Source organism: Monodon monoceros, unplaced genomic scaffold (genome assembly GCF_005190385.1).
Source record: "Monodon monoceros isolate NGI ecotype Baffin Bay Population unplaced genomic scaffold, NGI_Narwhal_1 Super_Scaffold_13, whole genome shotgun sequence".
In the NCBI taxonomy this organism is placed as follows: Eukaryota; Metazoa; Chordata; class Mammalia; order Artiodactyla; family Monodontidae; genus Monodon; species Monodon monoceros.
The window spans coordinates 13,728,465-13,743,758 of NW_021703769.1; the positions used below are offsets into that span (position 1 = coordinate 13,728,465).

Here is a 15,294-nt window from a genome sequence, read left to right on the forward strand (position 1 = left end):
CAGCTTTCGGACTAGAACTTACAACGTCAGCCCTCCTGTTTCTCAGGTCTTCAGACTCAGGCTGGAATGACATCCTCTTCCGTCTCCTGGGTCTTTAGCTGGCCAACTGCAGATCTAGGGACTTCTCAGCCTCCATTATTGGGTGAGCCAATTCCTATGATAAATGTATCTCTCTGTCTCAGCTCCATCCCATTGGTTCTGTTTCTCTGGAGAACCCTGATGAATGCTCACAGGGACAGGTGAGCAGTGGATGGTGAGCCTAGTTCACTGAGCCTCCAGTTCTTGGCAATAGCGTTCTGACTGTCAAGGTTGCATTGTCTCTTGTTTTTGCCTTCCCAGCATCCATTTTTCCTTCTTCTGATACCGCCACTGGGTTTTCCTTTAAGAGAACCATCCCTTCCTCATATGCAATCCATATGCTTCACCCTCCGATCACCTCCCTCACCTCTACCTCCTTGCTTGTGCCAAGGGTCAACACTGGATTCTGGTGGAACTACTGGGAAAGATGAGATGTCCTTCTGCTGAGCGTGCTGAGCTGAAAGCATGCAAACCTGGAGTTGACAGGTACAATCTTTGCTGTCACATGTGGAGGTAAAGACAACTCAGAGGAAAACATCTGAAGATGGAGTGAGACATCTTCCTCGTGATATCATTCAAGCACCTGGATCCAGCCATACCTGCTATCATACCTGCTATCAGTCGTATCCCCAAATTTACCAGTATGTGAATCATTAAATTTCCATTTTCCCTAAGCCAGCTTGGGTTGTGTCTTACTCTTGCAGTCAAAAGAGGTCTTGATATAGTCTCTAGATCTTGAACCATATTTTTTTTTTTTTTTTTTTTTTTTTTGTGGTATGTGGGCCTCTCACTGTTGTGGCCTCTCCCGTTGCGGAGCACAGGCTCCGGACGCGCAGGCTCAGCGGCCACGGCTCATGGGTCCAGCCGCTCCATGGCATGTGGGATCCTCCCGGACCGGGGCAGAACCCGTGTCCCCTGCATCGGCAGGTGGACTCTCAACCAGTGCGCCACCAGGGAAGCCCTAGATCTTGAACCATATTTAAAGTGTCTGTCCTTCCCCTCTATCTCCAATCCAAAATTAGGCTGGCTGCATTTATCATTCTGCATTTCACTGAAGCAACAGGGCAAAATAAAGACCATGATGGTGGGGATCCCAGGGGGAAAGCAAGAGCTTGGTCAGGTACTCACTGTAAGAAGGGATTCCATAGGCTTGTGCTGCAGGTGGGTAAGCTGTGTAGGGCGTGGCCTGCTGGATCCCCGCACTGTACTGAGTCTGGCCGTAGGCTGCCATGGCAGTGGGATGCTGGCTGTGCAGGACACGTGGGCAAGGTCTGCATGGAAGGAGAGAAGATGAAATCTCCAAGCCCAAGCCCAACCCAGCATCCCTCCCCCCTTATTCTGGTATCACCACCACTGCTATTTTCCTTTGGGGGTATTCTTTTCTTTTCTTCTTCTTCTTTTTTTTTTGGCCACTTGGCTTGCAGGATCTTAGTTCCCTGACCAGGGATTGAACCTGGGCCCCAGCAGTGAAAGCACTGAGTCCTAATCACTGGACTGCCAGGGAATTCCCTGGGTATTCACTCTTTCCAGGGGAGAGACAGCTTACATGTTCATCAAATCCTATTTCACTTTCCTTTCCTGGGCACCAGGAAGATTACATTTCCTGGTTCTGCCTGACAGAATGCATAAACCACTCATAGGTCTGGCCAATAACACCATCCCCTCTCCTCTTTCGGCAGCAACTGTGGAGGGTACCAGTTGAGAGGGCGGAGCCAACACAGTTACATCCTGGATCCCTGAGTCAGCTTGTGGAGGAGAGGTGTGCTGGAGAGTTTCCTGGGATTCACATTGGACTTTATATAAGAAACAAACCTTTGTTGTGCTAAGCCACTGAGACCAAGGTTTATTGATTACTGCAGTGTAGCCTATTCCACCGTGACTATCTACCCTAATTTAGACACCTTCCCAATTGATTGTAGCTTTGACAGCATTGTCATTCAAGATGCCCTGCTCTTGCCCATGGGGTGGGCACATGGTGCAAGATCATCCAATCAGACTCTGTTCTGGGAATTTAAATCTTGGGCTGAATAATTCATTCCAACAACCACATTCTGAAGAGGCTGTTTTTTAGTTCCTTCCCATTGCCTGGGTCCTAGAAGCTGTCCTACTCTTGGTCTTTCTCAAGGCCTGATTATTCCACTTTTGCTTCCATTGTGAGCTACTCCAGATCTTCCAAAAAAAGTCCTTTTGTGTTTACATCAGCTGGGGTCTATTTCTGTTACTTGCAACCAAAGAAAAAAAATGGATTCCTTACTCCAAGATGAATAATGGGTTTCATGAAGGGCTAGGATTTAACGGGCCACTGACCTAAGACATCTGGAATATAATGACTGCTAGTGATCACTGCGCTCTGACCACGGGCTACAAACTGTGTCACATGGGCCTAATACGTGCACTGAATCGCATCGGATACTGATACCAACTCTCTGGGGTAGAGGCTCTTCTAACTCCCATTTTAGAGAAGAGAAAACTGAAGTTCAGAAACCGCAAGTCACAGCTAGAAAGTGGGAAATCTGGAACTTAAACTCGTAAGTCTGACTCCAGAGCCCACACTTGTAATCACGAAGCTTTGCTGCTTCTCAGTGATGGGCCTGGGATTGACTCAGTCCTGTATTTATTGCTCCTGTAGGGAGCAATAAATAAAGTCAAGGTAGGTTGTTATAACAGGAAGGGGACAAGATGGTGACTCTACGGATATAATTTCTTTGGCCAGTGCAATTTTTTCTTAATTTGAAGTTGCCAATATTTTAAAACCAGAAGATTCACACACACACACACTCTCTCTCTCTCTCTCTCTCTCTCTCTCTCTCTCTCTCTCCTTATTTCCCTCTTCTCTTGCAAAGCACATGCTTTGGAAAGCCTGGGTCTGCTCTGTGTGCTGCCATCAATTCTTGGGCCTATGATATGCCAGGCACTGTCCCAATTATTGCATGTAGACTGGCTCATTTAAACCTGATAGCAACTGTGACAGCTCTTGGAGGCAGTTACTACTCCCATCCCCATTTTACAGATAAGAAAACTGAGGCAGAGAGAGATGAAGGAACCAAAAGCACACAGCTGATACACAATTTGAACCCTGGCTCCAGAGGCCACACCCTTAACCACTCCACCTCTCTGCAACTTGACAAACTGTATCTAACTATCCTGGCCACAAGTTTATCAGTAGATGGTAACGAGATTCCCAAACCTGTATCTGATTCCATTTTGATTACATCACCTTAGTAAAAACCTGTTGGTTTCCAGAGCTCCTCCTACATACGAAGCCTGATGGCAGGCGTGAGACAGATGCAAAAGTTCGCGGAATTATAAAAAGATGTTCTCAGGCCCTCTTTCTTTTTGACAACTACTGTGCCGAAGGGTTGGGGAACTTGTTCCAAGATGCATAAGAAACTTGTTTGCGCTGGAGACGCCAGAATCAGTAATGGAAGGCGTTTCAGCAGTCAAGATTCTTACCCTGTGAGGTGCTTGGAAACGCATCTGGAGCATTGGGACTTAGTGCTGAGCAGAGAACCTTATTTGAAAATGTTCCCAACTTATACCTGTCTTTGGAAGTAGAAGGTGGAAACTGGAGATGATCAACTCCTGCTTCCCATCAAAACCGACGTGAAATTCTCGGATTAAACTGGGGCTCAAGTGAAAAACCAGAGAGAGGACAGTGGAGCTCTCTAACCCCAAGGCCATAAAACAAGTTAGGTAGATTTAACAGACCTCAGTTGCTACCGACAACCCCCAAAACATCTTCTGGAGGGAAAGGAAGGCTGAGAAAGTGTGTTCCTTATAAACAGCTTCTACGGTCTCATCCAGAGAGGAGCATGTCCAGCTATGGAGGAGCTGAGTATCCAGACTGAGGGCCATGCTGACCGCCCTGCCAAACCCGGGGCTTCTCACACTAGGGGGTGCGGATGGGCAGCCCCTGAGGACCCTGGGTAAGCCCTGTCCAGCACTGGGCTCCCACTAACCCCTGCGCGTGGCTCTGGTGGAGCATTTGTACCATCCACTCTATTGAGATCTCTGATCTACTGGTCTCTGTCCCCACTAGACTGGAAGCTCTCCGAGGGTAGGGACTGTGTCTCACTGATCTCGCGAGTCTCCAGTGCTCCTATGAGATTTGGTACCAAGGAGTGTTGGGTGAATGTTGGAGCAGGAAGAGGGAGGAAGGAGCGGGGAGGAGGGGGGAAGAAGGATAGAGAGGGGCAGGGAGAGAAAGATGGGGCAGGAGGAAGGAAGAGGAGGGAGAGCACGAGAGAGAGAGAGGGCAAAGAGAGAGGGAGGGAGACAGAAAAGGAGAGAGAGGGAAGGAGGGAGAAAAGACGACAAGAGAGGGAGAGACAGAGAAGCAGGAAGGGAGAGAGGAATTGAGAAAGTCTGTGATAGGAAAGGACAGGAAGGAAAGGAGGAAAAGACTGAAAAAAAGAAGAAAACAACAGCCAACACTCTCAGGAAAGTCTGTTCCAGACCCCTTTCTAAGCGCCCTTTATGTGGGGCAGGCATCATGATTGTCCCCCCTTTCCAGATGGCGAGACTGAGGCCTGGGGAGGTGGGGTCGTTTGCTCAAGGTCACTCAGCCAGTAAGAGTAGCGCTGGGATTCTTTTCTAGGGAGTCTGGTTCCAGAGCCTCTGCCCTCCAAGAAAGAGAGAGGGAGAGAGAGTGAGAGGGAGATAAAGCAAGGGTACTCACCTTGCAAAGAGCTGGGACACACTCAGAGCCGATGTAGTGATGCCTGGAGGGGAAAAAGAAAAACATTTGAAGGGCTTGAGCTGTCAGAGCGATGTTCCCCAGAAGCTATGACTTCAGACGCCAGGTTGAGGGGGAAGAAACTCAGAGAGTTGCTGCCAGGGACTTTCTCAACCACACAAGCTTATCTGAGGCACACCATTGTAGCACTCTCCTTCTTGAAAACCTTTTCTGGGTGTGCTTTGTCTCCAGATACTAACTGAAGGACTACGTATAAAGAACCTGTAGCATCTAGAAACATCAGAGTAGAATCCATCTCCCCACCCATTGTACAGATGGAGAAAGGAGGGCAAAGAGGCAGAAAGAACGTGCTTGAGCCACGTAACACGACTAGTTGTCAGCTGGCGCCATTTCTACTCCTGGATGAAGACCCACTCCCTTCCTTGCCTTAAAGGCAACCCCAGAAACCTAGAAAGGCACACACTGGTTGGCTCTGATTATCCAACACCTATTTTCCTTCTTCTTCTGATGTCACCTTGATATTCCTCCTCTCCTTCCCCAGTTTCAGTTCACTGGGTTCAGGTGGGGCTGGCCCCAGCACTTAGGGGAGGCACATCTTGGATTATCTCCTAGGCTCCAGCTAGAGTGTGGGGCAGGGAGATGGAAGGGGCCCGAGGTCCTGATACAAGTGCTCTACGCTGTATCTCTGGGCACTCAGCCTCCAACCATGGTTGGGAAGCAATAATCAGGACATGATGAAAACGTGATAGAATTTTGCTGGGAGAGACATTTCCAAGAGGACAATTTTACAAACGAACAGTTCACTGGGGAGGGTTTTGTGCTGTGTCATTTTAAATAATGCAGTGCAAGGCCCTCAGCGTGGAGCCCTGGCAAGTTCCAGATGACGTGTCTACTGATTGCACCAACCTGCCGATTCACACTCCCTGGTATGTAGGGCAGTGGCTGAGGTGTCCCTGTGCCTCCTGAGAAATGCCCCAAGCCCTCCAGAGCTCTGAGCCTCTCTGTAAACCAACCTGCAATTCCAACTCTAGCACTCAGTAAGCAACGAGACTTCGGGCAGACTGCCTATAGTCTCTGGGCCTCAGGGTACCCTCCTGCGAAATGGGGAAAGAACATTTATCTCACAAGGATGCGTGAGGATTAAATGAGATGATGACGACGACTGTATGTATCATTTACCCAGTGCTTATAACATGCCAAGCTGCCTTCTAAATCCATTGCCTGGATCATTCTAATCCTCATAACCACCCCTTGAGGAGGGCTCTCTTCACGTGCCCATGTTACAGACGAAGAGCAGGAGGTGCAGAGTTTACATAACTCACTCAAAGCCACACAGGTCCTAAAGGGTGGAGCTGTGATCTGAACTCAGGTGCTGGCTCCTGACTCTGGCTTCCCAACCAGGACACAGCAGCCCACAATGACAATCACCATCATAACAGCAACCAGCACCCGCTTAGATGTTCACCATGTGCCAGGCCCGTGTTAACTGCCTACATGCATGAACTCATTTAATCCTCATGGCAATGCTACAAGGCCGACAGTGTCATTATCCCCATTGCACTGACGAGGAAGCTGAGGGTCCAAAGGCTAAGTGCCTTGCTCAAGCCACACAGCCTGTGGACATGGGAACTGGGACTTGAACCCAAGGGCTGTCTGAGTCCCAAGTCCATCTCCTTAATCACCTCCCTGGCAGAGTCACATTCTGTTCGAGTCCCAAGCCACCGGGGTGAGAGGGCGAGTCCTGAAGTCCAGCTGGTCCAGTGGGAAAGAATCTGCCTTACAATGCAGGGGACGTGGGTTCAATCCCTGGTCAGGGAACTAGGATCTCACATGCCACGGGGCAGCTAATCCCGTGCCACAACTACTGAGCTCGTGTGCCGCAACTAGGGAGCCCGCGTGTCGCAAACTATAGAGCCCATGTGCCCTGGAGCCTGCGTGCCACAACTAGAGAAGAGAAAACCTGCATGCCACAATTAGAGAGAAGCCTGCGCGCTGCAATGAAGAGCCCATGCACTTCAACGAAAGATCCCACGTGCTGCAACGAAAGATCCCGCATGCTGCAACAAAAGATCCTGCGTACCGCAACTAAGACCCGACACAAACATAAATAAAATACAAAGATAAATAATATATAAATCTTAAAAAAAAAAAAAAGGCTGGACAGCATTAGCGTATATTGCTCATAGTAAGGAGGAGTTGTGGGATACTTTTGTTCCAGTTGTAGACGTAAGAATGTGTTGTGTGTGTGCTGAATGCCTGTGTAAAAATATGTTTCTTACTATGTGTCATATTTTTAAGAAGTCGGGACAGCAGGGATCTAACTCCAAGGAAAGGTGCCGGTGCACAGTAGGTGCTCACTCGCTGCTCATTTCCCTGCTCCGGGTTTCCTGCCCCAGGCAGAGCCTCCCACATCCCCTTCCTCCTCCTCCCACAGGATGGTCTCATTCTGAAAGAGCCCCAGTCTCATTACTGGTAAAAGGCCATGATTTGAGTTATGTTTAGTAATATATAAGTTACTGAATTAAACATTTTGAATATGTTTTCTTTAATAAATATGTAAATATTCGTAAAAATCGAAATCTATGGAAACAGTCCTAGGGGCTTAGATTAACTCGGCATTCTAGAAATCTGAAGCAAGCATCTCCCCCAGCCCCCAACCTCTGCACCCTGATTTGCATGTTCACCTCGCTCCCCCTCCTCTGTTCCTCTGAACTGTCATGCAATCAGCCTTCCCTACCAGGGCAGTTCTCCCTCTCCTGCTGTGCAAACCTATGGTCCTCTTCCACCCCAGCAACCCCCAGGAAGACTGTGCAAGGAAGAAACAGGCATTTAGTCAGTGCTAAGAGATTTTCCTTCTGCAGACCGTGTGATTTTTGAAAAGCACAGGCTCTTTTTTCTTTTTTTTAAACTGGTATCACATTTAATTTTTTTATCCTGGGACACTTGGGAGAATTGAGAACCTGGAAAATGAACGCATTATATATAGAATAATCTCCTTCCCTTTCGTTCCCTCCCTTTCTTCTTCCTTTTTTCGCTGGCAAGGATGGCACAGACCTCATGGAGACTCCTGACGGTCCGTGCCAATGTAGGGCCCCCAAGCTCCTTCCCTTCCTCAGGGACCTGGGGTGGGACTGTGTAAAGGACAACCATGCTCAGTGCTTTGCGTGCAAAGGTGGAGCAGGGACTCCACAAGAGCAGAGAGCCTCTCTCTTCCTCTGAAGCTCTTGCTGTGGTTCAGGGCTGTTAGTCCGCAGAGGTCCTGTGGACCAGGAGGCCCAGATGCAGCTGGAGCCATCTGTCATCTGCGTACTAGGCAATGGGCCTGACAGTGATTGTGTGGGCAACGCACGCTCCAGTGTGAAAGGTGGAGGAGTGGGCATCATTGTTTAAGTCGCAGGAACAACCTCGTCCTCAACGTAGCCCAGGACGTCTTTCGGTGATCCCCTAGATGCCCTCATCACCACTTTCTGGATGCTGTTGTGTTTGACAGCTTCCTCCAAATGGTAAGTCAGAGCCAGACAGACACACTGAAGTGGAGACATGGGAGGCCATGCCACAGACCGTCCCATGCAGCTCAGGAATGATCTGGCTCATAGACACGGCAATGCCAATTGGATGCAGGCATGATGCTCTGGACAGCAGCACAGTCATAGTACCTCAGCTTGCCAGAGGGGCAGAGAGGGCGTGGACTGTGGTCATGAGTTCCTCCATGATGCCAGTGTCACAGACCCAGAGGGCATGCTGGCAATCTAGGGGGAGTGGTCATACTTCTCCTGGTCACTCCATCACAAACATGGAATCCTCAGCATAAGGGCAGATGACCCTTTGACTTCAGTCCTCAAGTGAGCCCCAAGCATATTCAGGGTAGTGAAGACACCATATGCAGTAGAAGCAGCAGCCCTTTGACACTGGTAAGATCTGGTGCCTGGTAGATGGAGATGCCCTTCCCACTGACCACAGGCTCCTGTTCTCAAACTTGGCAGTGCCATTGAACTTGCTTGATCAACAAGATTGGGGTCAGTGGCGGAATCACTGATGGCAACTTGTATCCATGTTGCCAGTGGTGAAAGCAGCCCTGGTGATCTGACTCAATGTAGTCAAATCTATTTATTTCAAGCTTCACCATGTGTCTCTGAGGGATGTGGCTAGTACACAAAATGGGGCAGCCGGGAGGGGCAGAGAGCCTCCTCCATTTACTTGTGAATTTAAAACTCTAAGCCCCTCCTCCTGCCCAGATTCCAATGGGCGAAGGGAGAAGGATTAGCTAAACAGATGGCCAGAGCCTCAGGATGAGCTTGTTCATTCGTTCATTCATTCATTCATTCATTCATTCACCGCCTGCCATGTGCCAGCAAAAGCAGTCAGAGTTCCTGTCCTCATGGGCCCTCCAGTTTTGTGGGGGAGATAGGTGGTAAACAAATACTTAACTAGATAAGGCAAGTACTTAATTACAATGATAACAGGGTGCAAAGGAAGGAAGTGGATGATACAGAGCAGAGCACCTGGAACATTCATATGCACAGGATTCGCCTGGGGATCTTATGAAAATGCAGACTCTAGTCTCTAGGTCTAGGAAGCTCCCAGGTGATGCTGACATGGCAGGCCCGGAAACCAGACTTTGAGTAGCGAGGGTTTAGACCACAGGCTAATGAAAAACTGCAAATTATGAAAAAGTCCCAATTCTGGGTTCATAAAAATAAATCTCCATTCCAGAAGTCACAAACTCAAACGCCTACTGGGGCCAAGAAGGGAATAGAAATGATCTGCTGTAATATGAGGAAACCGGAGCTGGGGTCTGTGTGTCTGAGTGCACGCGTATTGTGTGATTGTGTGTGTGCATGACTGTGTGATGTGACTTACCCAAAGACACACACAGCTGGTTCATTCATTCATGCATTCAACAAATGCTCACCATGCACCTACTGTGGACCAGATCTACAATCCAAATCTCATAATTTGTTATCTTAATGTTGCTTCCCAAAAGAAAAGCATGTGGGCTGAAGGGTTCAGACCCAAATTCAAATCCTGACTCTGCTGCACTATAACTGTGTGGCTCTGAGCCCATCACTTCCTTTCTCTAAACCTCAGTTTCCACATCCACAAAATGGGGTACTATCTCATCGCTGCAGGGCTGTCGCAACGATCGCAGGAGGCAGGTACCTGCCAGGTGGTAACTGCTCAACACACAGGAGCTATTATTAGTCTTCTATTCTCCTGGGGCCCTTGCTTCAGCCACTTCAGTTGTGAGCCCAGTTTGAATGCTCACACTTTTTTTTTTTTTTAACCTCTCACTGGGAGGGTTAAGAAGCTAATGATTCTAAAAGCAGCAACCACTATTATATTGCCTAATTGGATCCCAGGGGCCACTTCTAACTGATCCCCCATGAGATGAGACAATTTCTAATGCAAGATGTCTTGAGGAAGGTCTTGGCTACAAAAGCTGCGTGTCTGTAAATTTCATCAGCTCATCTCCTTAGTGTGGGTGCTTTAAACAGCACTCAGATCAGCGTCAGCGACAGCAGGAGGGAGCACTGTATTAGGAGTTCAGCATGTGCGCCCCACAGGTAGAGGTCGTTCTGGGTGCTGAGGCCCCCAGGAAGCAGGCTGAGAAAGGCTTAAAATTGGGAAAGGTGAAACTGATCTGTGGCTCCCCAGGCCAGACCTGGGCAAAGCTCTGGGCAGCTCAACCTGGCTTGGGTGAAATGAAAGAAAATCTGCCAGCCCCTGGCTAGAACCGGTGAGACTGAAACTGGAAATTACACCATATCATGCCCAGGGCAGAGGAGGGGCAGGCAGTCTGAGTGAGGATGACAGCCCAGCTTGTTCTGCCGGGAGGTGATTTCACCTCTCCGAGGAAACACTTAATGAGATTATAGCCTCAGCTTTTGCAAAATATGTCTGCATTTCAAACGAAAATAATTTTTTCTCGATTCAGCTGTGCTTTCTTAGTTCCATAACTCTTCCCCTCCTCCTTCCAGAAGATGGGATACAATTCAAATCTAAATTTCCCTTAAATAGTAATGAATGATAGCTTATATTTCTCAAGTGGTTCCTACAAGCCAGGCACTCTGCTAAGGACTACTTGGGCCTTATCTCTTCTATTCCCCATAACAACTCAACGAGGAAGTTGTTCTCTCTACTTTATAGATATGGAAAATGAGGCAAGGAGAAGTTAAAGAAACTTTACTAAGGATTCAAAGGCAATATCAATCTGAAGTTATCTGTGGTTCCTAAAGGTTACTCTATTCATCCACCACCCACCCATCACCCATCCATCTACCTACCCAACCATCCACCCAACGTCCATCCACTCATCCACCCACCCACTCATCCACCCACCCACTCACCCACCTACCCACCCATAAATAATTTTTAAGGACCTACCATGAGCCAGACACTGAGCTGTCTGCTAATTAAGAACAGGGATTTAAATACATATGTAGGAATAAAAAATTGTCTTTGTCCTGGAGGAATTCACCACCTAGAGCAATGGTTCTCAACCTTGGGTCCACAGTACTGGGTGCCTTTGGAGAGCTTTAAAAAAATTTCATTGCCTGGGTCACACTTTGGACCAATTAAATCAGACTCTTTGGGGGTAGGATCTGGACATGAGCATTGAATTTTTTAAAAAACTTCCCAGGAGAGTCCAATGTGCAGACAGGTTTAAAACCAGCCCTGGAGGCTGGTTCTCAAAGTTTGGTCCCTGGACTGGCAACATCAGCGCTGTCTGGGAATTGTTAGAAATGCAAATTCTTGGGCCCCACCACAAACCATTACAGAATCAGAAATGCTGGGGATGGGGCCCTGCAACCGGTGTGCCAAAAGAACTTCCAAGGTGGTTTTGATGCACAAGAGAATTTGAGACATAAATATACATACTTAAATTATAGAAATATACGTTTACACATATGTAATGCATCGAGAAAGTCTTCCATAACAGGAACACAAAACAGTGGTTACTGCTGGGAAGGGGAGGTGACAACTAAGATTGGGTGGATGTGGCAAAGGGGGATTTGGCCTAATGTTCAAGTTTTTATAAGGATCGTGTATTTATGTATTACCTGGTGACCAGAAATTGGATTGTCTTAAAAAAAAAAAAAAAAAAGAGGAAAGGGAGGGTGCTGCAGGCAGGGGACACAGCATGTATTAAGGCTGTGAGATGTCATACCACAGGGGGCTCACAGAGGGTAGCACTCGTTCAATCACCCTGTCCTATAGTCCTGCAGAGTGCTCTGTCTTCATTCCTTCCACAAGTATTTCTTTTTTTTTTAATATGGCAAGTATCATTTTAAAAAATTGAAGTATAGTTGATTTACAATGTTTCAGGTGTACAGCAAAGTGATTCACATATATATATATTCTTTCTCAGACTCTTTTCCATTATAGGTTGTTACAAGATATTGATATAGTTCTCTGTGCTATACAGTAGGTCCTTGTTATTTATGTATTTTATATACAGTAGTGTGTATCAGTTAATTCCAAGCTCCTAATTTATCCCCACCCCCCTCCCCCTTTGGTAACCATAATTTTGTTTTCTATCGACAACTATTTCTAAGTACCTACTATGCGTCATGCCTTGTTCTCAGTGGTCAAGATACGTAGGCATAAAGTGGGCAAGATCTGCCTTCAGAGAACTTACATTCTGGTGGTGAGGCAGACAAACAGCAAGTGAATAAACACATAACTTCCGGCAGAGAGTGGGAATATGAAGAAAATATTAAACAAACCAAATACTGTGGCTGAATGTTCTGTTGGCTCTCCCCTCAAACCTGACCCAGAATCTGGCCTGTTCTCACCACTCCATCACTACCACCCCATCTAAGCCACCTTGGCCTCTCACTTGGGTTATTGTAACACCTTCGTTGCTACCCGGGCTCCCATTCTGTCCCCACCCGCAGTCCGTTCTCACGTGCAGCCTGAGGGAGCCTGTCAATCTGTAGATCAGATTGTCCCTCATCTGGTCCCAACCACACCCCTCCACCACGGCTCCCATCTCACTCAGGGTAGAAGCCAAGTCCCTCCAATGGCTCGCAAAGTCCAGCATGGTCTGACCCTGGGTATCTCTCTGACCTCAGCTCCCCGTCACTGGCCCCTTGCTCACTGGGCTCCAGCCACATCAGCCTTCCTATTGCTTCTCAGTGCTCTGGAACCACAGCTGCCTCAGGACCTTTGCATTTGCTATCTTCTCTGCTCCTAAGGCTCTTCGTCCCTGTGACCAAGAAGTGCCCGCCCACACCTCCTTCAGGTCTTTATTCAAGTGTTACCTTCCCAGTGACATCATTTCTAGCCACCCTAACAAAAACTGCAACCCCATATCACTGCATTTCGCATCCCACCCTGCTTTCCCCCCTTAGTACACATCACCATCCAGCATGCTATATATTTTGATATATATATATATTTTGTGTGTGTGTGTGTGTGTCTGTGTATAAAACATGCTATATATCTATTGTTGTCATCAGACTCTTGCCCTGCCAGCACCCTAGGCAGGGCTCCAAGAGGCAGGGGTTTTGTGTTGTCTTCCTAGTACTTAAAACAATGACGGGCACGTGTTTGAGTGAACATTTATTGAATGAATGAATGAAAAAATGATTACTTTTGATAGGAAAGACCTCTCTGATGAGAACTGAAGGATGTGGGGATGGTCCTGCAGAGATGGGGGGAAGCCTGGTCCAGGCAGAGGAACAGCAAGTGCAAAGGCCCTGATGGCAGAATCACGTTTATGAGTTAGAGCAAAAGAAATAAGGCCAGGGGCTGGGTCCAGTGAGCAGAGGTGATGGGTTAGAGATGAGTCTGAGAGGCTGGCGGGGACAGGCAAGTAGAGCCCACTTGGGGACTTCCCTGGTGGCGCAGTGGTTAAGAATCCGCCTGCCAATGCAGGGGACATGGGTTCGAGCCCTGGTCCAGGAAGATCCCACATGCCGTGGAGCTACTAAGCCCGTGCACCGCAACTACTGAGCCTGTGCTCTAGAGCCCATAAGCCACAACTACTGAGCCCACATGCCACAACTACTGAAGCCCGTGCGCCTAGAGCCCATGCTCTGCAACAAGAGAAGCCACTGCAATGAGAAGCCCGTGTACCGCAATGAAGTGTAGCCCCTGCTCACCACAACTAGAGAAAGCCCGCGTGCAGCAACGAAGACCCAGTGCAGCCAAAAATAAATTTAAAAAAAAAAAAGTAGAGGCTACTTGGCCAAGGGGAAGGAATTTAGATCTTACTCTATACTTTTTTAAAACACCAAGTCCTCTCCATATTTTAATTCATTTTATCCTCCCATCAACTCTATGAGGTTGGTGGCATAATTATTCCATTTAACAGAAGAGGCAAATGAGCCCCCAAGAGGTTAGGTCCCTAGACCAGAGACTTACAACTGGTAGGAGGCAGAGCCAGAAATGCAATAGGAGCCACCGGGGGGCTTTTGGGGTCCACGATCCCCCCACCCCAGAACCCCCCAGAGTGTAGGCCTCATGGCTCATGGCTACTGGGGTTCTCCTTGGACCTGGACCCTTGTAGTCACTCAGTAACATTCACTCTGTAACAGAAGGAAGGGCCCAGGAGGAGGGAGACCAGAGGCCAGGCAGGAAGGGCAGCTGAGTCTGGCACTCGAGGCCACAACTAGGGTGGAATGTCTCCTGCAGAGTCCTGGAGCTCACCGCCCATGTCAACAATCAAGAGAAAGAAACGTGTGTGTGTGTGGGGGGGGGGAGGGGAGAGAGGGAGGGAGGGAGGGAAAGAGAGAAAGAGAGAGAGAGAGAGAGAGAGAGAGAGAGAGAGAGAGAGAGAGAGAGAGGGAGACCTGACCCTGCCAGCCCCCTGCCTGCTCTGAATTTGGAAGCAACCTCTTTCTGCCCCATTGCTCACCCCCAAAGCCTTAGCCTTGGCCTCAGATTGCCCCAGGGCAGTAAAGGGTACAGACAGCTCCAAGTCACAAAAAGGAGACAGACAATGTGTTTGTGGGTGCCACCACTGTGCGGGATGGACATCTGGGGTCTGCAAACTAAGATCTTTGCAGAAAGTGATTATTGACTTTAGACGTGAGGACTCTGGAGCCAGAGTGCCTGGGTCTGATTCCTGGCCCTGCCACAAGTTGTATGACTTTAAGCTGGTTACTTAACTCCCCAAGCCTCGACTTCCACATCCGTGAAATGGGCTCGTAGCCTAATAGGGGTGTAATAATTACATGAGAAACAGGACAGTGTACTGATTAGGAAAACAGACTTTAGAGTCAGACTACTTAGGTTCAAATTCTGGCTGTCGCTTAACTGTCATCTCAGACAAGTTACTTAGCCTCTCTGTGCCTCGGTTTCCTCACCTGTAAAACGAGTATCCACTTCTTAGAGTTGCAGACACTAAAGAGTTAATACATTTTAATGCCTGACACATAGCAGGTGCCAAGAGTTTGCTTTGATAGTGATGGAGGAGGAGGAGAATTAATTTCAATTTCTATTGCTCTGAATAGTGCCTGGGACAAAGTAGTTGCTCACAAAAAACGAACGACAAGAGGAAGTGGCAGGCACTC

The 15,294-nt window shown here is 48.2% G+C and overlaps 1 protein-coding gene across 4 annotated transcripts in view; it reads right to left on the bottom strand.

Moving 5' to 3' along the window:
* The window catches only part of EYA2 (EYA transcriptional coactivator and phosphatase 2), a 211,790-nt gene that overhangs the window by 157,389 nt on the left and 39,107 nt on the right, over positions 1-15,294 (bottom strand). For 3 of the 4 annotated variants that reach the window (XM_029221778.1, XM_029221776.1, XM_029221775.1), the window contains 2 exons: positions 4,757-4,799; positions 1,207-1,349 (listed from right to left, as the gene is read on the bottom strand). In XM_029221778.1, coding sequence (XP_029077611.1) covers positions 1,207-1,349; positions 4,757-4,799 — 186 coding nt within the window. The remainder of the gene's footprint in view (positions 1-1,206; positions 1,350-4,756; positions 4,800-15,294) is intronic. The other variant, XM_029221777.1, reaches the window with a different exon arrangement.